Source organism: Anser anser (genome assembly GCF_964211835.1).
Source record: "Anser anser genome assembly, chromosome: 3".
NCBI classification, from domain to species: domain Eukaryota; kingdom Metazoa; phylum Chordata; class Aves; order Anseriformes; family Anatidae; genus Anser; species Anser anser.
The window spans coordinates 72,987,447-73,009,061 of record NC_139722.1 but is presented as its reverse complement, the minus strand read 5'-3'; the positions used below and the strand labels follow the sequence as shown (position 1 = coordinate 73,009,061).

General features: G+C 46.9%; 1 protein-coding gene across 2 annotated transcripts; it reads left to right on the top strand.

Annotated features, from left to right (window-relative positions):
* Window positions 1–6,830: 6,830 nt before the first annotated feature.
* On the top strand, window positions 6,831–19,905 carry LOC310897720 (solute carrier family 22 member 2-like). 2 transcript variants are annotated; one of them, XM_083831610.1, is made up of 11 exons: window positions 6,831–7,338; window positions 8,667–8,770; window positions 12,807–12,961; window positions 13,834–14,002; window positions 14,777–14,891; window positions 15,452–15,558; window positions 15,725–15,939; window positions 17,611–17,719; window positions 18,254–18,366; window positions 18,902–19,001; window positions 19,705–19,905. In XM_083831610.1, the coding sequence occupies exons 1-11, from the start codon at window positions 6,928–6,930 to the stop codon at window positions 19,769–19,771; spliced, it is 1,665 nt and encodes a 554-aa protein (XP_083687736.1). In that variant the 5' UTR covers window positions 6,831–6,927; the 3' UTR covers window positions 19,772–19,905. The 2 variants fall into 2 exon arrangements, with proteins under 2 accessions (XP_083687736.1, XP_083687735.1); XM_083831609.1 differs by lacking the exon at window positions 19,705–19,905 and having other exon boundaries at window positions 6,833–7,338; window positions 18,902–19,259.
* The last annotated feature ends 1,710 nt before the right edge of the window (window positions 19,906–21,615 follow it).

Below are 21,615 nucleotides of genomic sequence, written 5' to 3'. Positions count from 1 at the left end.
TGGATGCCCCTCACAGCATGACTCACTGCCTTGGCCACCCACTGCCAGTCTTATGGACTCATGGAGATAACATTGAGTTCAGACTCCTAATTTCCTGGTGTACTCACAGTCCACCTACTTTTGTGTTTAATCCCCATGGGAATAGCCCAATAACTGAGAAAGTCAATGGGAACCTCTTGTAACAGATGGATGGCTTGCCCAATAGGGCTGTCAGGGCACACATTTTACAAGGTCACTCAGTCCGAAATACCTTTTTGCAGAGCAGTTTGTGCTCCGTAAAACCGTCTGTGCTGCTGGTTTTACCACCTCCACCTGGGAAAGTCACCATGGGCCCAGAGGGAGGTGGTGTTCGGATGTCAGTGCCTGCTGGCCAGGGGCGGCTGTTTGTCCACCACCAGCTTGGTAACACAAGATCCTCCCTGTGCACACACTGCTCCCATGCACTCGCAGTGACACACCGTTGTTGCCATACTTGAATCTGTGGCTCCTTTTGTGAACGCTTCCTGCACTTTGTCCTTGTTTTTATCTTTATTTGACTTGGAGGCCAAGCTTCCGCAGTCACTCAGCTAATGTGCTTGATTCCGCACCTCAGGTCCAGGCCCCCAAGAGGCTGCTCCATTGGGAGCTCCCCTGCCTTCAGCTGCCCAGGTCCTCCTAGCCTGAGAGCAGACCCACTCCAGCCCCGGAGTGGCCCTGCTGTGGATTTACGGTTCACTTGTACAAAACCCCCCAAAATTGGTTGCGATTTCCTAAGCCCTATTCCAGACAGTATATTTCCCTTCAATGCTGCCTGGTAGCAAGTTTCCTTGCCCTTCAGCCTGGACAACCCCCAGTTCTCTGACCAGCGTCTTTAGTCTAGCAAAGTCCCACTGCAGTTACAGGAGTCTGGGGATAAAGTGAGGGAGGGCTGTCTGCATTCGTGATGGATCCAGCCCCGTGACTGTTGTCCCTTCTGGAGTTAAGTTACCGGCCATCATTCCTTGGCAGCTTTCTTTATTCTTGCAGACCCAGTGGGATTGCACTTACCTTATCTCATTAGTAGTTGCAGCTGGCCCTGTGTCATCGGTGTGTTTTATTATCTCCCAGAAGTGCAGATGGATGCCCAAATGTTCGTGAAGCCAAACTACGAGATATCAAACCCCAAAAACTTACAACACAAGCTAAGATATGTAAATAAAATTAAAGAGCGGGAGCTCTCAGTGTCTCAAGAAGAGAAGAAGGTCCAGAAGAGCACCTACCATGAGAGGCAGGGTTAGATAGCCCCTTCTACAGGGGCAGCAACTCACTTGCACCCATACTGTGCTAGAGGCAGCAGACCAGAGTCGAGCACTGAACCTCACCTATAAATGTGCCTTTTCTCAGCTCCAAAAAGGCGGGTTTTACAAGCAGTTTGAACAGAAGCAATAGCTTCATCTGCTACTTTGCAGAAAGCCCTTTTATGGGGACAAATATCAGGGCTAATAGCATCTGTGTTTGTAAACAAACACTGGCAAGCTACATCACAGCTGTGTGCATCTGATATTTACTTCCCCAATCATTCAAACTAGCAGAATGTATTTGAACTGCTTTTGCATCCACAAAAAAAAAAAAAAAAAAAAAGTCTGGAGAAAAAAAAAAGCTGGAAAGTCTTTCAATACAGTCTTTCAGCCACCTTAGCAGCTGCTCTGTGATATGCCAGGAGCAGGGCTGTCAGAAATTCAGAAATTCAGAATATCAGGTCTCATAGTGCTATACCACTTTTTTCTCTGTTAGGGCCCAAGACAGCCCAGCACTCCTGTATACTGCTGCCTTGAAGATCCCAAGGGATTTCAGCTGGATGCTCAGGACAAGGGCTGCAGGAGTAGCCAGTGGTTGAGGTAGGACAGAGAGGTGAGTTAGGGTCTCTAAAGAGGACCAATTGGTCTTGGAGGACAACAGTGCAGACAGCCCATGCTCCAGGCATGTGTAGAAATTGTGTGACTAGATAGGCAGGTAGTTGTGAGAAGAAAAAAAAAAAACAATCACCATCTAAAGAACAACCATGTATTTTTCCTCCAGTGCCAAGCACTCCCTCCAGACTCCGTACCAGTAGTTGCAGCACTGTCTGGGCTCCTTTGCTCCCCTCAGTAACCCGTTATCACTGCCCCACTTGATAAGAGCGGCTACACACACCCCAAGCACATTGCAGGGTGACCTTGCCATCTCCTTGGTGACTCAGGGCAAAGCAACAGGACCCCATGGCATGGGTTCGCAATGCCCTAGGGCTGCTTCCCTCTCCACAGGCAGCACAAGCATCCCTCCACCCAGCCACGGGTGGCCCGTGCACCCTAGTGCTGGTGGCAGAGTACCTCAGGAGCGCTCCCGGCCCTGGCAAAAGCCATGCCCCTGCAGAAGTGCTATGTGCAGAGAGCAAACTCCAGCAACGCATCATGTTCCATGCTGCAGCAGACGCCAAAGAGTGAGTACTGGGCGCTGAGTTGTCTTTGTCACTGGCAGAGCTACTCCCAGGTTGCACAATACTAGGTGGTAATTAGTGTTCAATGAGGAAATGAGCTCAAACTGTGACTTTTGGATCTAAAGGCAAATAATCCAAAGCTAGAGGAGTTTGCCAGATATAGTGTGATTATCATCTAAGAAAAATATGTTATTAGTACGTGAGCCAACTGTAAGGTACACTTTGTTTCTCTAAGTTATAAAATACGTTCTCATGGTGCAAATAAATACCAAGTACAAACACGTGTTGCTCCTAATAACTTACGCAGCCTAAAACAAAGTGTGTAGGCTCCCTCTATAGCCAGCTCCTAGCTTTTAGATATGTAGCTCCCACTGCTGGGTCTGAAAAGTCGAGATCCCATCATGCCAGGCACTGGTGGACTACAGACTCCAGGGCAGCCCAAACTTGCTTAACCATTTTTGACATGCATCTTTCTCCCAGCAGGAGTCAGACCAGAGCAGGTGCTGCCTGGATGCCCACAGTCAGCGTAACAGTGCAGCCCCACCATGAGCTCAGCACTTCATGCCCTGGTTCGTTTGCCAGACATGCCTGCATGTGTCAGCACCTCATCTGGGTTAAATTCATGCTGCTTGGTGCTCCAACTGCTACTGACAGCTCTGGGTGCTGACCTCTGCTGTCAGCCACCACTGAGCCTCCTGCCAGACACCTGGATATACGTATCTGGAGATACCTGGAGCATCCTGGGCAACAGGCATGGACAACTAGCTCAGACCAGATGCTCAGCATTTGCATGGCTGAAGTTAGCTGAGGTGAAGCCCTGCTGAAAGCTGAAGCTATCTCACCACAAGGAGGACATCCTGCTTCTCCCCTCCTGGTCCCAGCTTCCCTCTCCCTGCAGCTGCCAGCCATGCGGTCCTGACCCTTCCCTTGCACTGACTCTGCACCTCCTCAGCCCTTTGCTGAGCCCCTGTGACCAAATACTGCAGGGCAAAACTGCAAGGACAGCTACAAGGATCAGTCTTGGCCTAGTTTGCGAGTTGGCTCCACTCATGGAGCGCAGGGCCAGCGAGTGCCAGAACTGGGCATGGACAGGGGATGGGGAGTGATGGGGACCTTCACACCAACAGCTCGGACTGGCTCTCCCTGCCTCACGTACCTGCACCCAAGTTCTCAGGCCATGAACCCCAGCGGGAGTACAGCTCGCCGCTTGTTTGGAGGCTTGCAGTGACTCCACAGCTTTCCTGTGAACATGGTATTTCCTCCTTGGGTCCATGGCAGCCTGTGATTCTGGCACGCAGCACCATGCCTATAGCTCACTGTTAAATGCTTACGTCCTTGCTATACTCACAGGAAAGAGAGTTGCGATAAGGCCTACACATACAGCAAAATGCCTCACCAAAATCATTACTACCTGATGTGAATGAAAGAGTGACTCACGAGAAGGAATTCAGCACAGCAATATTACTCATGCAAGAAGACTTTCAGGAGAACACCTTAGGAGGCACCTCAGTGGAAACCTCTAGCTCACCTCTAGTAAATCATTTTAGCCTCAAAGAGCTGAAAACTAAGCTCTCAGAAGAGCTAGCCTGTTATATCTCTCTGTCTCAGTTTCTTGGCCTTCAGGACTAAGAAGATGCTTTCAGATCTTTGAAAGTCATGGCTATTGTTTGGTAGCAAAGTGTTATTTATATATCCTGTAATTATCAGTATGCATTATTATTATGGATGAATTAGACTTGCCTTGCATTTGCATCCATAATATTTTAGAGCAGAATTTTAGCCTTTGCTTCATTCCCATTTCACCCAGCCCTGCGAGCATACTGCTAAAGCTCAGGAAGGTCAGAGTACAGGAACACTTAACACATCTTTTGGAAGGCTGATTGTAAAGCAGGCATGGTAATGTTTCACTGCCGTAAACTGAAGAGATTACTGATTATACACAGTAAAGCTGTCCCAGCTGATGGTTTGTTTCATGGACCTGCCACTGCAGGGCAACGTGGTTCCTCCACTGGAGGCTCAGATAGCCTTTGCTAGCAGAGCAGCTCGGGCTTTGTTCACCCTGCCGTTACACGTTGTGCATCGATTGATGTTGTGCTGCACCTGCGCTAATAAATAAAATGGGCAGGGCCATTTTTTCTTGCTGGAGGTGTGTGGCACGGTGTGGCTTACATCTATATTGCACCATCCCCAGCCAGAGTGATCTCTTCTCTTCTGCCCACCTGCGACAGCCTGCAGCCAGTGCCACTGCTCCAAACACACCTGAGTGTCGTGAGGACTGTGCCAATGGCAATCAGGCAAAGCAGTCATGGAGACTGGTAAAGATTAGGAAGTGTGGATGTGGGACAATGCTAGAGCCCGTATACAGTCCCATTTAAGTTCTTGGTGTACAGATGTCACCCTGGCGAGCTATCACGCTGCCACTGTTTGCATGCACTCCTCTCCAGCAGCAGAACTGCATGCTTGCTTGCTCCCTGCTCCGATCCCGATCTCCGATCTGAAAACTCAAAAAGTCTGTCTGCAAAACACCTTAAAGTGATCAGACAGACAGACTCGGGTATGCTCAGGCAACAAGAGTGACATGCCATTATGTTGGTGGGATGTACCACTGAGGGTTTACTGAGGGAAAGTGGCGTAGCCAGTGCATGCCCTGCTCCATCCCCTCAGCCCTTGTCCCAGCAGCACAGATGCACACTGAGCCCCGCTGAGCTGCTGAGTGAATTCCCTGCAGACAGAGAAGTCCAGAAGGATGGAGCCCACCAGGCTGAGCTGTGCCCTTGGCTGGGTAGCAAAGCTGAACCAAACAGCTATTCTTCACAGAAACTGCTTTCCAAAGTGGTCACTGAGGAACCAGCACGTGAGGAAGGGTTAACGCATGTTAGTTTGGGAAAACTACTCAGTTCCCCTAAGACTGGTGTCACTGTACACAGGAGAGAGTCTTGCTATGATATTCAAGGGCAGCTCAGATATCAATAACAAAATCTTCTGAATGCCATGAAATATCTGCAGCTACTCAGTAGCTTACTGACAATACAAGAGAACGCCTAAGTGTCGCTGGACGTTTTCCAAGAGAAGGAACATCAACGTACCTTAAAAGTGGAGACACAACCTTCTGCCAGCAGAATTGGCATTGGACCCAGTAATTGTATCAGTCTTCCTCCACTGTGAAACTACACCAGGCAGAATCAGGAAAGGGAGTAAAGTGCACATCCAGGATGCTTTATGCACTTGTTGCTGTAATTAATTGAGTTTTGGCTGACCCAAATTTCAGCTGAGAATGAACACGCCAGATACATGCACTGCTGAGTCGTGTGTGTGCAGGTGGGAGTAAGGTTTGAAGGATGCTTGTGCAGTGAGGTCCTGTCACTGACCTGGAGCATTCGCAAAGGGACTAGCCTCTTCCCCGCTTCTGATGTAAAACAGACTTGAACAGAGATAGGTGAACAGTTTAGTCGTAAATGGTCAAAGGTCTGCTCCTTTCTTAACGGTAAAAGATGTTTATTGCAAAGCAGCAGTCCCTTTTGTGATTCATGACAGTTCCTAGGTATGACTGCCATTGCAATTCAGCAGGGCTTGTTATTAATAGCCCTTTAAAATATCACATTACTTATCACCTCTGTTTTCCTCCAAAGTTCGTTTCGTTTTGTGCCTCATAAATCTCAGGGAGGTCACTGAGTGTCCTTGGGAGAGACATTAACTCTGTGACACCCACCTGCGCAGGGATTCCCTTCAGAAGCACTGAGCAAGCTGCAAAGTTTTTTCATTTTGGCTGGAAAAGAGCGACAATAAAAACTGTCTTCAGAACATTTGCAGGAAGAAATATTCTTTAAAAGGCCAAAGCCTTTGTCCACAGATGTTTTTGTCCAAATCCACACCTCTGATGCTCAGCTGCACTGCACTGAATCTTTTCCAGTTCTCCATCACTTCTTATATTACTTGACACAAGCTAATTTCTACAGCGGAAGCAAATGGGGAAAAACATGAAAGGACCTTATGTAACTGCAGCTATGGGAACACAAGAGAAATCATCCCACACAGCAAAACAGACTGAAGATGCCTCCATTCCTTAGGCGCACGTTCAGGTCCTTCAGTTGCTCATATACAGAGGAGAGAATGACATTGCTTTAGAAATATTTATGGTCTCTGTTAAGTGGAAAACACTGGACAAAGGAATCATTGCCTGCCCCATACTGTGCACTGACAGACTGTCAATGACTTGAAATGGTCATAAGGTAGGACACCAACTCTTGTATTTCAAGCCTGCCACATACAAAATAAAGCAACAAAAGAAGGCCAAAACATGAGAACCAAAGTTTGTTTAGAAGGGGCATTTGAGAGACAAAGGTTGCAATGCATGGCTTGACGATTGACCATTTTCTTTAATTATTGGTTCGTGGGTTTTGAACAAACACTTCAGCTGTGATTTAAGCTCACAGCAAAGGCAAAAGCAGTGAAAAGCCCCAGTTAGATATTTTAATGAGCTGCAACAGAGGAAGATGCCAACCCTGGATGACATTTTAGAGGAGATCGGCGAATTTGGCAGGTTCCAAAAGCAAACCTTTTTCGTCCTATGTTTGCTCTCTGCCGCCTTCACTCCCATTTACGTGGGTGTCGTCTTCTTCGGGTTCACCCCCGAGCACCGCTGCTTCAGCCCCGGCGTGGCGGAGCTGAGCCGGCGCTGCGGCTGGAGCCTGGCGGAGCAGCTGAACCACACCGTGCCCGAGTGGGGCGGCCACGGGGCCGCTTTCGGCAGCCGCTGCAGGAGGTACGACGTGGACTGGAACGCGACGGGCCTCAGCTGCACCGACCCCCTGGGCAGCCTCGCGGGCAACCGGAGCTCCGTCCCCCTCAGCCCCTGCCAGGACGGGTGGCTCTACGACTACCCAGGGACCTCGCTTGTCACCGAGGTAAGGCACGGTTCATCCGACATGATCACTCTTGCCTGCCTACCTTAAACTCACCCTGGTTAGAAAGAGAAGGTGAAATAAGGTTTCCAGGCTGAATTCTGGTTACTCGTGATTTAGTATTTCCATACATCGTAAAAATAGAGTTTTACTTTTTTCCCACCAAACAGTGCAGATTGCTTCTGCAGGTTCAGCAGTGCGCAGCAGCTGTAAACTTTGCTTTTCCAGAGCATCCTACAGGCAGAGCCTTGTTTTAAAAACAGGTGATTGTCCTGGAGGCTGTAATGTCTGAGTTCCTCCTCCTTGGAGGAATCCTTGAGGTTAAAAAAAAAAAAAGCAGCATCATTCCCGTCTCCCAAAAGAAAACACTGCTGCAGAGAAGTTAACCTCAGTGTGCCTTCCCCCCCGCTTGGGTGTGGGTTGACAGCCTGCCAGTTGTAAATCAGAAGGAGGTTACAGAGTTCCCTTTCACCGCAGTGAGTCTGTCAAAGCCTGGGCTTTTTGCCGGTGCCAGTGAGGAGCAGGACAGCCATTTCTCAGCTCACCCCTGCCAGAGCTCACGGCAGCATGCTTCAAGGTGCTGCAAAGCCACAAAAGAAAGACTCCAGCTGGCAGATCTCAGCTACGCTGGGACCTCTTCGCCTGTCACACACAAGCCTGGATGAAGGCTCCAACAAGGAGCTCGGGGATTTACTAAAGACTCCTCTTTGACCTTTATGAAATTTACATCTGGCCAACTGCCTGGCTTCTCCCAGCTGCTGCAACTCATTCAGTTTGGCCAAGGCTGGGAAAACATCTCCTCACCCACGAGCAGTGTCATCTGAGGGCAGAGCAGAGCCACAGATGGAGATCTCCTCTGCCTATAGTCCCTGTACACACAGACCTCCGCTGGTACGGCGGCGGCCCCACCACCTTGTGCCCTATGCTGCTTTCACTCAGTGAGATGATACACGATGAGGAGCAGGCTTTGACATCCATGAAGGAAATGGTGCTGCAAGTGTCCTCCAGATTTCAGGCAGATGTGGGGGAGGAGAGGGTGAGATTTTTCTGAGCTTTTTCATTTGTTTGTTCAAAGAGTCTCTGCCTTTCTCACTCCCTTTATGTGTCATTGCGTAATCATTTTCCAGGGTGTAACTTTTCTGCGGGGTCTGGGATAATCTGCACAAGCCTTTCAGATGTTTTTTATAAGAGATTAGCTTCTTTTTCAGATCCTTTTTTGTTGTTGTTTTTCTTTTCATTTTTTTCCCATTGGTTCCTTCCATTACCCATCCTTAACAAGCCATCGTTTGTGTTGAACATTCCCATTCTTCTAACTGTGCTTGCCCTTGCAGTTTAACCTGGTGTGTGAGGACTCCTGGAAGCTTGACCTCTTTCAGTCATGTGTAAACGCTGGATTTTTTATTGGCTCCATGGTCATCGGCTACATGGCAGACAGGTAGGTAGCGTGCAGGCAGGTGTAAGATGAACTGCTCCCTCTGGTTTTGTTTTCTCCATGTCACTGAACCACATGTATGATTCAAGGAGGAAATGAGTGCACGCAGAACTTGGTACAAAAGGCCCATGTGTCACGTACAAAGGGGTAGATTGTGATTCCTAAGCCCTTGATTTCAAAGGCTGTTGTGATCCAGGAATTCATGGAAATGTCACGGCATTCACTCTCCCAGTGGTTTGTGTAGAATTTGCATACTTAGGAGTGAAGAGATTTTGTTTTCTTTTCCAGTGGCAAACTGCAATGGGAGCGCAGAGTTTGAAATGAAATTGTAACTCCTGCACCAAGATTTATTTACCCATCTTGTAATAATACTTTTTTTCACGTTAATTTTAACACTAACCAGCTGGCCATAAATCAGATTTAAAATAGGAGTGGTTTTGTCAATGCAGAAATAGAAATAGTTGTTCCTTCCTAAATTTTCTTTGATCCATCCCTTTCTCAGCTGGCTGCATACATAGCCGGGTCTAGATTTTATTATCCCTCACATTCTCTTTTCCGAGATAAATGTCATTGTGCCATATATCTGCCCACTTTTTTTTTTTTTAGGTTACACTCAGAACAAATTTTATGGTTTGTCACTGACCTTCCTGTTCTTGTTCGACACTTTTTTTAGCAAAATAGTAAGAGAGACTGGAATTTGGAGAGGTGAAGGTAATGGGGGCTGAACAATGAGACAAAGGCTTCCTTCTCTAGCATTGCCAGTCCATCTTGGAGAAATATTTTTGTGTTTTCTTTTTTCTTGAATTCTCAGAATTTATGAGTGCTGATGTCTACAGCCTTTCCTGCCATGCTGAGCAGGCCCCAAAATCAACTTTGCTGAACAGATATTGCCACAGCTCCCTTCTTTTCACTTTCCTTTCTTCTCCAAGCAGAGAAGAAAACCCAACAGGAAGGTGCACCACTGTCACCCATAGCAATTCTGTAAAGTGTCACGTATTAAGGTTGGGACTGTGTGTCTTGCTGGTTCCACATCACGTTTTGTTGTATGAAAACACATCTTTGGTTAGGCCGCGAGCACCATTTTTGTGGAAAAAGCTGCTACCCCCATGCTGTCCCCCGACATGGATGAACATGTTTACAAAGAAGCTCATCTACGCATAGGTTGGACAGACCACTTCCCGGTCTGCAGAAAACCATTATCTTACGGTCTGTGAACCAGAGCATGTTGAAAGCTTTATGCTTAAACATTTTTCATCAGAAGATCCTAATTTATCAAAGTAACTCTTTCTGGCCACCTCTTGTGTGCTGCTACCCCTGTGGCAGAAAGCTTTCTCAGGTGAAACATATCATATGGTTGCAGAATTACCATAAAGACCCAATGTCCAGTCTTCAGGCCTGGGCTGGAGTCCGTTGTGTGATTTGACGGATAAAGGTTCACATTCTGAAGCTATTTTTTTTTGCTTTTCTTCACACATTTTGAAAAATCTTGTTTTCTTTTTGCACCAGAAACATTTGTAAAACTACAATCTTCTCTTCTCTGAAAACAAAGCTCTTGTTCTCTGTCCAGTTTTCGAGGCTTTCATACTTGAAAGTATTCCATCCGTTTTCCCAGAACTGATGCTTTGATAATAAGGCACAGCTTATGGGAGCAAAGGACAAGATATGTAGCAGCCATTCTTCCAGGAATGGTAGGACATGAAATAGCAGTGAGCAGATCCTGTGGCCATCAGAGGAGCTACTCTTTAAATTCCCTTTCCAGGACAGAGATGGACTAAGCAATAACATTAACTAGCAAAGGCGTTTCTTGGCAGCGTATAGATATGTGAACCAACGGAAACCAGAAACCTCAATCCCACAGCAAATTATATCTGAAATGCTTTCTCTGTGTCAAAACACTGAAGAATCTTTTTACCATGTCTTATTATCAGGCAAAAGTATGAGAAGACATGAGTAGGATATCATTGATGTTAAGATAATGCAAGTGCTTGTTTTCATAGTGCTGAGGGGTTTTCTGCTGCTCTACTCATTGGCACTCTCTCCCAGTTCTCTGGGGTCCTAAATCACTACAAGCACCCAAGAGCTAAACAAAATCTCATACCCGTAGAGAGTTATGCTTAGGGCAAAAACAACCCCAGAAGATTCAATTTTAGTAGATGGAATGGGAAAAAGGCCCAACTTTTGTGTTTGAAATATCCATCCTCTCCTAATCAGAAATCAGGAGTGCATATGGAGTGCTGTTTTTCCTGTGCTTTAGACTGCTGCAACCTGATGTACTCAGGACAACTCCTGAGAACATTTTAGGTACTTCAAAAGGAGGTTTCATCAGCTCTTCTCAAGTCCGAACTATGCTTCTCCCAAAGGGATTAGACCTTTACATTTGCTTCATCAGTCTCTGGGCACACTTCCAGGCATGGGTGTCTTGGAAAAGGCACTCCTGTTTCCTGAGACACCTGCCGAGGTCAGTGCTAAGATGCAGCGTTTGTACGTCTGTCATTCATTGCCAGGGTTCTGAGAAAAGGTCTTCTCAGGAGAGGGCTTCTCTCATGGTCTGATAAGGCTCTCTTGAGCCGGCCTTTAAGAGTCAAAAATGTCTGTGTGTCAGACTCATGAGAGAAGGAAAGTATGAGAGATTTGATCTGCCCATGTTATTGTGGAGAACTAAAGACATTTATTTTGGCTGGCATTTATTATCACACTATTTTTGTCAGTGGACATCGACAAATTTAATGTTTTTTATAAATCATACTTCTAACTGAATATTTGTCTCTGTCAGCTAGAGAACAAATGCCTTCCCAGTGCTCTAGTAAGCTTGTTTCTTTTGGAAACAATCTATTCCTGACTATCAGTGAGTCACTGTGATACAGGGAATGACAAATAGGGATGTACAAGACCCCCTTCAAGAAAAGCTCAGCATGTAGCAAAGGCTATTGAGAAAATACGTAAAGATAACAGTTATCAAACACTATACACATGAAAACTATTGCAGCTTTGAAAGATGGGCTGAAGAGCTACATCAGAGCATTTCTTAAACTCAACAACTAAGTCATTAACCAGAAGTAAGTAATGACCTGAAAAAAAAGAAAAAAAAAAAAAAAAAAAGGATGGGAAAAGTTCCCTGAGCTTCCATCAAGACGAAAAATGCTGTAAAGGGAAGAGTATATCCAGACCACTACTCAAAAAAAGGCGGGCAGAAGGGGGACAGGGACCATTTCCAGCTTCTTCACACCATTTGTTTTTCCATCCAGCCCTGCCTGCGCGGTGGGTGAGCAGGGGAGCCTGGCCAAAGCAGGTTGCGCTTGCTTTCTGCCAAAGCACCACGTGGACTGCTGGCATTCATCACCAGCCTGTGCAAACTAGAAAACTACCAGAGCTCAGGAATAAAACAAAGCAAACTAAATCAAAGAGGGTGGCTCCTACATGCTCCCCTTCCTCCCACTGAGACAGACAAGCATGGTCCTGTCATGAATTCTGATTTTTCCAGTGCTCAGACATGGCCCTGAAGCCCTCATGTGGTTGTCCGCCTTTTCAACCATCTCTCTGAAGAGATACAGTACCTTTCTTTTCTACCTAGTCTTGCTTCTGGCCTGGGCCACTCCGCACACCACCAGTTAGATACCAGTGCTCAGACTGCTGTGGCAATGGCATTTCTAAGCAAGCACGGTGGCTTCTTGGGTGCCTCGCACCTGGGCTGTTCTCCACAGGTCTGTGCCCTGGGAGGGCCCACTGGGTGTGAAGGCAAGTGAGAGGAAAGGGACAGAGAAGTGCCTTGGGAAGGAGAGGTCAGCTCCTTAAAAATGTCACTGAGTAGATGAGAAAACAGTAAATTATTACTCAGGTCAGGACTTCAGGTGCTAATAAGCCTTCACTCTCCTTGTACCTGAGAAACCACCTTGAACAAAATCTGCCAGAAGAAAGCACCTGTTATTTCAACTGGTAATGAGCAATCCATGAGGAATGCCTCTACCATTCAGCTGGGGTTTTGTGCAGCCATGAGATGAGCCTTTCTTTCCTCTATTTTTTTTCTTCTTTCCTTCTGCAGGTTTGGCCGCAAGCTCTGCCTCCTGATCACAGTCCTCGTCAATTCGGTCTCAGGGGTTCTCATGGCCTTCGCACCCAGCTACACGTGGGCGGTGGTCTTCCGTCTGGTCCAGGGACTGGTCAGCAAGGGGGGCTGGCTGACCGGCTACGTCCTGAGTTAGTTACAGCACCTCACAAGTACACCCTCCGGCCACGACCCCCCGGTTTAGCAGCAGGACTCACCTCACCTTGGGCCCTCCATTTTTTAGGGATCTGTGCATAGCCAGAGCAGACAGGGACCATGTGCTATTAACTGCCAAAAGCGGATGTCTATGAGCCAAGCTGTGTTTTGTTTTGTGAGATGTCTGTCTGAGGGTTTACAGGCCTGCACACTTTGTTATCGCGCCTACATCATATTCCTGGAAAGCTTACATCGGCTCGTACATATAAGCATAATAATTGGGAGGTGGCTATAGAAACTAGGGAGGGTTTGTACCTGAAGAGTCACATGTCAAAATGGAGGACAAAGTCTAGATACAAGAACTGGAAATGCTGCAGAGATACCCACCACTTTTGCAGGAAAGGCAGCAGCAGCAGTGCTGTGAGAGACAACGTTCATGTTTCGCAGACGTTGTGCCAAAATGGCTTTTGCTGCAGCCCAGCAGGGTGACGCAGACTGCTTGTGTTCCCAGACAGTCCTCAGCCAGGAGGAGAAGGAGGGAGAAAGCTGTCTTTGCACGTGTTATGGGTGAGCCCTGACACCCCTGGAGGCAGAGACCAAGTCCCCAGCTGGATGGTGGAGACTTCATGGGCAGCCCCAGCTGTGGCCACCTCCAAAGCAGAGCAAATGACACCTCCTAGAAACTCAGAGCAGTGGCAAAGACCAAGCCCACAGCCCATACCCCATCCTGCTGTGTTTTTCCATCCATACCCATACCCCCACACTGTGCTGCGGGGGCTCCACATCGTGCAGCCAGTGGCAGCTCCCTTCCCCCAGCTCCCCAGCCCCACATGTTTTCCCTGTGCTTCACGTAACATTATTTTTGCAGCTGCGGAATTTGTTGGCTTAAGCTTCCGGAGGACCGTGGGCGTTATCTACCAGCTGGCCTTCACCGTGGGGCTGCTCATCTTCACTGCTGTGGCTTACGTGCTCCAGCACTGGAGGTGGCTTCAGCTCGCTGTCACCCTGCCCAATTTCTTCTTCCTGCTCTACTATTGGTAAGTCCCCAGTGTTGCAGCTCCCAGCAACTCCAAGCCGAGCAGATAAAAGCCGGGGACTGCACCTGGAAGCTGAAGCTGCTTTGCAGAGGACTGTTGCCTTTGGTAGGACTTCCAAGGCAACATCTGACCAGATCTGGCATGAGCCACCTGAGAGCACGGGACTACACACAGTAATGTGTCTGTGTTTGGAGGCCTTGCCACCCATCACAAAATAAGAAATCATTGGCTTTTGAAAAGTACTTCTAGGTACTGTGAAAAGTGGGATCTTTTAATCATTAATTAAATTTGCTTTGTTTTTAACACCATCTAGTTGATTATTTGTAAAAAAAAAAAAAAAAAAAAAAGTGACAATTTTCCCTAGAAAGTTTCATAACCAGATTGGGGAATTTTTTTTAAGTTTATTTTTAACACGGAAGAGCTTAAGGATCAGTTTATCAGTTTTACAGATGTTCTTTTAGTACCTACAGACCGCGAGCCATTTCTAAAACATATCAACACAATCTACCTTAGAAGAATGTTTCCAAAATGTCATGAAATTGTTTTAACATTGAAAAAATAACAAACAAAAAATCAGGCCAAGTCATCATCCAAGTGGAGCCCAAATCAGAACACAATCACTGACAGCCACAAATACCATTAAGTTCAATACCGCTCACAGGTATTCAGTATACTGTAGGACCCTAGCATGAGAAATTCAGTTCCATTTTCATTTTATGTCTAACAGAAAAATGCATTTTCCTGCCTTGTAGATGTCATGCTTGTGTGTTGCAGGTGTCTGTCTGAGTCCCCCAGGTGGCTGATAACTCAAAAGCAAAATGACAAAGCCATGGAAGTTATTAAGCGCATTGCCAAGGGAAATAAGAAGAAACTACCTCTCTCGTTCCAGGTGACTGCACTACATTTGCTGAAAGCAAATATGTATGCAAAGCTCAGGGCAAACAATGTTCTAAGTTTAAGATTGCTTAGGGCTTAGAGCAGGGAGCAGCTCAGTGACCAGAAGGACAGCAGTTCCCTAAATAAAACAAGTTCTTCTCTTTGACTGCCAAGGACCCTAACAGAGCATGTTTGAGAGGAGAGGCTTGCAAAAGTAGCCAGCAGAGAAGGAACATTCTTTCTCTAATTAGTACCAATCAACACACTGTAAACTCTCCCAGTCTCATGACTGAACAGTCCAAGACATCCTCATTCATTGTTTTTTAAGTTGCTGCTTCATGCCATGCAACAGCCTCATACACGTGGCTGCATGGACATGAGGACTGTCTACATAAATATTCATGTTGCCTTTCCCTAAAACACTTTGGAGAAGTTATTTTCCCTTCAGTTTCATAACTGGCAAATCAATTCCCTCATTTTCCCATTAATCCAGAGGAAAATATCCTTGCAGAGCTCACCAGCTTCTCCCCTGCCCACTCTAATCTCTTATCCTTCTCTTGCTTGTGCTCTCAGCATCTCAAATCTGAGGACGACGATGGAGAAAAGCTGAAACCTTCATTTCTAGACCTGGTCAGGACACCTCAGATAAGAAAGCACACGTGCATCTTGATGTACAGTTGGTAAGGAAATGGTTTTGCAGCCCAGACGGAGGTGTTGTATTCAGTGCCTTGAATTGTCATCATTGATTTAAGCCTGTTTTGCTCCTGACCAGCTGCAAATCTGAGGTCTTTGCACAAACTCTCTCCCAAAGAGTTTGGCTTCAACTGCACCCTGTTCTCTGCCTAGGTTCACGAGCTCCGTCCTCTACCAGGGGCTCATCATGCACATGGGAATAGCCAGTGGGAACATCTACCTGGATTTCCTCTATTCTGCCCTTGTTGAGTTCCCAGCTGCCTTCATCCTCTTGCTGACAGTGGATCGCATTGGCCGTCGCTACCCGTGGGCTGTGGCAAATGTGCTGACGGGTGGCGCCTGCCTTGTTACAGCTTTAGTCCCAGACAGTGAGTCACTCGGACCTCCTTGGTCAATGAGTTCTCTCCCTATCTCCTTATTATTGCTCTGGAAACAGAAAGCAATCTTTGTGAACCTAGACCATGTCAGTGTTGTGATCCAGTGAAGAGAAATACTGTAAAAGCTCATGTATGTCCCAGCACCACCATTTACACCAGCTAATGAGAGGCTTGAGAAATGGGGTGAACATTTCCAAAATGGCATCAAATCAGATAGCAAGTCTCCAGGTGCTAGACCTGAGGAATGCCATGCTAAGTCTATGATTTTTGTCTAGCTTAAAATTTCAATTTAAATGCACAGTTCTGGGTGTTCATCCCCAAATCCCTGTTTTCCATTTCTAAAAAGGAAAACTATAGGGGTGCACACACACTTAGACACCATCTGGGTACAGTAAGTGCTTTCTGCAGTGCTGCTGCCATCAGTGTAGGATGTTGAGCAACCACGGTGACAGGCACTTGGTGTGTATTCAGCTGGGCATTCTCTGCAAGGCCAGAGCCTCAAAGAAATGCGTCCCTCAATGGCTACTGAAAGAAACATCTTTCCTTTCTCTTTGTGGAGTATAATTAGGCTGAAACCACAGAAGTTGCAGTGCCAAACAACTATCAGTTCATGGAGGGACAAGGACAGAAACCACAAAGTGTTACGGAAAAATGTCATAGGCAAAAAAAAAAAACAACGCATTCAGACAGTGGACACTTTAACAAGCGGCTGGGGACTGCAGAGGCACAGACGGGTCTGATGTGCTTTGCTGGGGTGGGAGCCCGCAGCTGCTGCCCACAGCTGCAGTCGATGCCAACCACATGCAGCAGCAGCCAGTGGCATGGCTCTAGAGGGGGTCTGAGGAAGGGGTTATCAGCAGCTATCAGCTGGTGAAATGCTGCCGAGGGCTGGGTGCATCCCTCAGCTGGGTAGATGAGGAAGAAACTCAGTGCTGCGTATATACTAGTTGCCAAAACTGCTGAAAACACAACCTAAGATCAGGTTGGGATCAAAGGACCCAAAGGGAACACAGCAGCGTCCCGGACTGACACCCAGTGCAGGGCTGGGATACTCATTTGTTGGCAACAGACGCCTGCATGTCCAGGTGCGAAAGCAATTACAGAGCACGCACCAAGAGAGAAAGGGGACAGCACAAGCTTGCCCCGTCTAAAAGCCATCAGAAGTCTCTGTGCAAAAGTACAGAGTATCTTGCAAATTAGCAGATTTCAGTGCTAATTTCAAAGATTTCAATGCTTCAATTAAAAAAAAAGAAAAAGAAAAAGAAAAAGAAAGAAAGAAAGAAAGAAAGAAAGAAAGAAAGAAAGAAAGAAAGAAAGAAAGAAAGAAAGAAAGAAAGAAAAAGCAGCTGTGCTCTGTTTAGTTTTATTGCAAGCAGGAAATGGTGGCTTTGTATAAGCTTTTGGTTAATACACTGGACAAACCAAATTACTTTTTATCACCAACATCTCCTCTCTTTGACAGTCTCAGATTTGTTTGAATCACAAGACAATAATGTTATAAGTTCTTTAATGAATGAAACAGAACACAGTCACGTGCTGTCTTCATGACATTTCATGCCAGTAAAATTACTCTTTTCTAAAATTAAATCTTTAATGCTGTTTTATGTTAAGAATAAAATGCAGTTTTATATTCCAACGTAAACGTGCATAATATCTTTCCAGCTCTTTATTGGCTTAAAATGACCGCAGCTTGCCTGGGAAGGATGGGAATTACCATGTGCTATGAAATGGTTTGCTTGGTAAACCCTGAGCTGTATCCCACTTTTCTCAGGTAAGTGCACCATCTTCTGTTAGGGGCTAAAAGCAGCAGGTGTTCCCATGTATCCACTTGAGACTACTGTAAAGACTTGGTAGAGTCACGATTTGGACCTCAACAATGCCTACTGTGGAAAAAGGACTTCTGGGAGCTTACGGATCAGCTTTACAGATGTCCTGTCAAATGGCAGAAGCATCATTTAAAACTAAAAGCTCACAAGCAAGCTGTTCCCATCAGCAAACACACCGTGGGGAGCTGCAGAAGAGATTCCTTGTGAGGAGGTAGGAGTAGATGATCTCAGAGGTCTTTTCCAACCTAACTGATTCTACGAGAAAACATAGGGCTGTTTTCCTGAGCCTGTGGTTGCCTGATGGGGTATGTAAGAAACCTTCCCAGACATCCTCCAGGCTCCTCTTTTAGTGCAGTTCGATGAACCTGTGGTCAAATGCTCATTAACATCTCTCCGTCATTATAGGGCAAAATGAGCCCTGTACTGGGGGAGAGATGTTAATGAGCTTTTGCCCAAAGCCTTGCCTGCACCCTTTCCAGGAACCTGGGAGTGCTGGCCTGCTCGTCCATGTGCGACCTCGGTGGGATCATAACACCCTTCATCGTGTACAGATTTGCAGAGCTCTGGCATGAGCTGCCCCTGGTTGTCTTTGGTAAGAGCTACGAGACCTGTTGCTTTGCCACAGCCTAGATCAGTGAGTCTGAAGACCTATTTCCTTCCTGTAAAAAAAAGTGTTGAAAAAAAATGCTCACACACCTATGTGTGTACAGATGCACATAGCAGGGTCTAAAACTAAACAGAAGACAAAATGGGACAGGGGGGCTGATAGCAACCTTTATTTCATGTCCGAATTAGCCAAAAGTAGGGATGGCAGCCAGCATCACCCCCATCCCACGCCAGCTGAACAAATGCAGCCAAAACCTGTTTCCTATGCGCGAACAAGGGAGAAGGGAGGCAGACTGCCTGTGGGCCTATGGGCCAGGGTGGCTCTCCACACCTCCATTGCCCCATCAGAGGTGACTGCAATTACTCTGAGAAATGAGCATCACATAGACAAACAGCCAAGTGTTATTACCACTTTGAGGAGCCCTTATTCAACCACTGGGGCAGCTGTGTCTCAGTTAGAATTAATTAGCAACTTAGAAGTTGCATTGCCCTTGCAACTCTGGCTCTTGCTGTCTCTGCAGCTGTGATCGCTTTCATCGGTGGTGGCTTGGTTCTGCTCCTACCTGAGACCAAGGGAAAAGCTCTGCCTGAGACCCTTGAAGATGCTGAAAACATGCACAGGTACGACATGGAGGACAGGCCCCATGGGGCAGGGCAGCTCTCCTTCGCATCAGCAAGACCTGGGAAGGAAAACTGTCTTGTCACTATTCGTCACCAGGGTGCCTTGGTGCTTCACTGACAGTACAGAGAGACTTGGAGAGGGAAGGGAGCAAAGAGGATGGAGACGGATGGAGAAAAATATGTGGGGCAAGACTGGGACAAGCCAGAAAGGGAGCAGCTAAAAGTGATTCCTCCAAGCTGGAAAAGGCCACAGAGATGCTAAATCCTGGGCAGAGCTCAGGAGCCCTGAGTTGGGGGCTCTATAGGACCTGGCCAGAAAGGAATGGCAATGTGGCACAGGGTAGGACAGGAAGAGGCTGTCTCTAAGATAAGTTAGTAAGTCCACACATACAGCTACACAACCAGACATTACTTCAGAAAGCACCTAGAATAACAGCTCTTCCAGTAGGAAATGCCAAAGTTACTAATGGACCCGTTGATATGATTTTCAGACAGCCATGCAGCTGCAGCAAGGCCAGAGAAGATCTCCAAATTACTTCTCTTTCTGCTCTCTTTGAAATAACCTGACCTCATCTGAAAAACTGCCCGTGATGAGATAACCATTACATTTAGTTTTCAGTGAATGTGAGCATATGGATTACTTAGTGGATCATGCTCTTTGCCACCCAGAGCTTCATCTGTCTTTCCCTTATTCCTTCTGCAGGCAAAAGAGACGAAAAGAAAATACGATTTATCTCCAAGTTCTGACTTCAAAAGCCACTCCCAAGTAAAAGGACCCGCTTTGCCCCAGACCTGCCTTTGCCCGGGCAGAGGGGCAGCAGAACAGCCCCCACCCAGCACTGAGGGAAGAGCTGAACAAACAGAGTCAGCTCTTTCCCGGCTTGCTCGTGCACTGCCAGCAGCCAGAGCTGCTCCCAAGCTACACATTAGCTTCCTGGATTTCTACTTCGGCCCCTCATGGACCATTCTTCCCTGAATTTCTCTACCTTCTGGACACTTTCATGCTTCTGGTGTCCCTGGCCATCCGGCAGCAGTGACTCTTGCAACGTGGGCAGGACTATCATGAAGGAATTCTAATTTTTTTTTAATTATAGCAAACAAAACAAAAAAGCAGTCCTTTGGGCTGCTCACTTGCAGTTCATTTCTGTAGCAAGCAGTAGTGTATTTGTGCTCACAACCCCCCCACGCACTATATCTGATTTTACATGAAAGCAAGCATGTAGACCGTAGCTGATTTACTGCCGTGCTCCCCCTACACTCCTGAAAACCTTGGTACTATTTGTCCAAGTCTCCTGATGCTCAGCAGATTCAGTTCCAGCCACCCCACAGCGAGCACCTCTGCAGAGCATGCTCGTGGAGCCCAGGGGCATTCAGAAGCATCTCTTCCTACCTACGTGATCCCTCCTCTTCTGGAGATCTAAGTACAAAAATTATAAATACTTATAAGTCCAGACTGGCTTTTAAGCTTTAGCATCACTGAACTTGACTGTTAGATAAGCTGGAAAACGAAAAGCAAGGCAAAGAGGAGCTGCAGGCAGCAGAGCCTCAGGACATGGCTCAGGACTAAGGGGAAAATGAGCCACAAAGGGTCTGGCTTTCTAAGCAGATCTCCATGAATAACATGCCAGAAAATCACTGCTGTAGGGCTTAAAGTTGAAGGTGCTCTCTGTAGTCACTAGGATCCCCTAGCAATGTGGTTCACATCATGTTCAGCAGCTTGCATATATTCTGTGGAGTTGGGTTTGTCTCCTAACCAGCCCCAGTTCTGGGAAGAGGCCTGATTTATTCATATTTTTTTACTAATACACCGAATGAAATGTGACAAGTGTATACAGTAGGGATTGGACTGGAGCAAGCTCAAGCACAATCTAGCACACTTACAGCTTTGATCACGCTATAACAGGAGCTGGAAATGACATAAGCTTTTCAGTGACCCATGAATTGGCAGAAAATCATGGGATGCACACAAGACCACCTTGACAAAACAACCACATTAAGATCATAGCTTCCAGACAATAACCCTTAATGAGTCTCTGATAGACTACAGAGGCCTGTTCGAAAGGATAAAATTAGCAGTGAAGTCTCCAAATTGCAGCTATGCCAGCACTGGGATGTTTGGATGCTGGTGCTGAAAGCAACAGCAGAGGACAAGAGGAGTACTTAGGGACTGCTGCCCTAGACCACATCCACAGTCACACTGTCTCTCAGACAATGCCAGGGAGAATACCAGAAACTTTTTATCCAACAGTTATGAATTAAACAGCAATTCTTTCCAAAACTCGGCTACTGTAGGCTCACGAGTAGCCTGAAAATGGAGACATTATGTTCTTCCCAGGCACAGTCTCCTTGCACTGCGGTTTTTCAGTGGTTCCTGAGCTCCAGGTACAGCCGTGGCACAGAGCTGGGCCCGGCTGCTGCTACGGGGAACAGGAGCTGGCACAACACTGCTTTATCAATGATGCCACCAAGAGCAAAGTGCCATTATAACTCGCAGGTGGCTGCAGAAGCGAAGGCGTGGAAGCGAAGAAGCTGCCACCTCCGCAGCTCCTGCTGCAGCAGGGCAGCGCTTATGGAGACACACACCTCTGCGATATGTCAGGGCTCTGAGACTCAG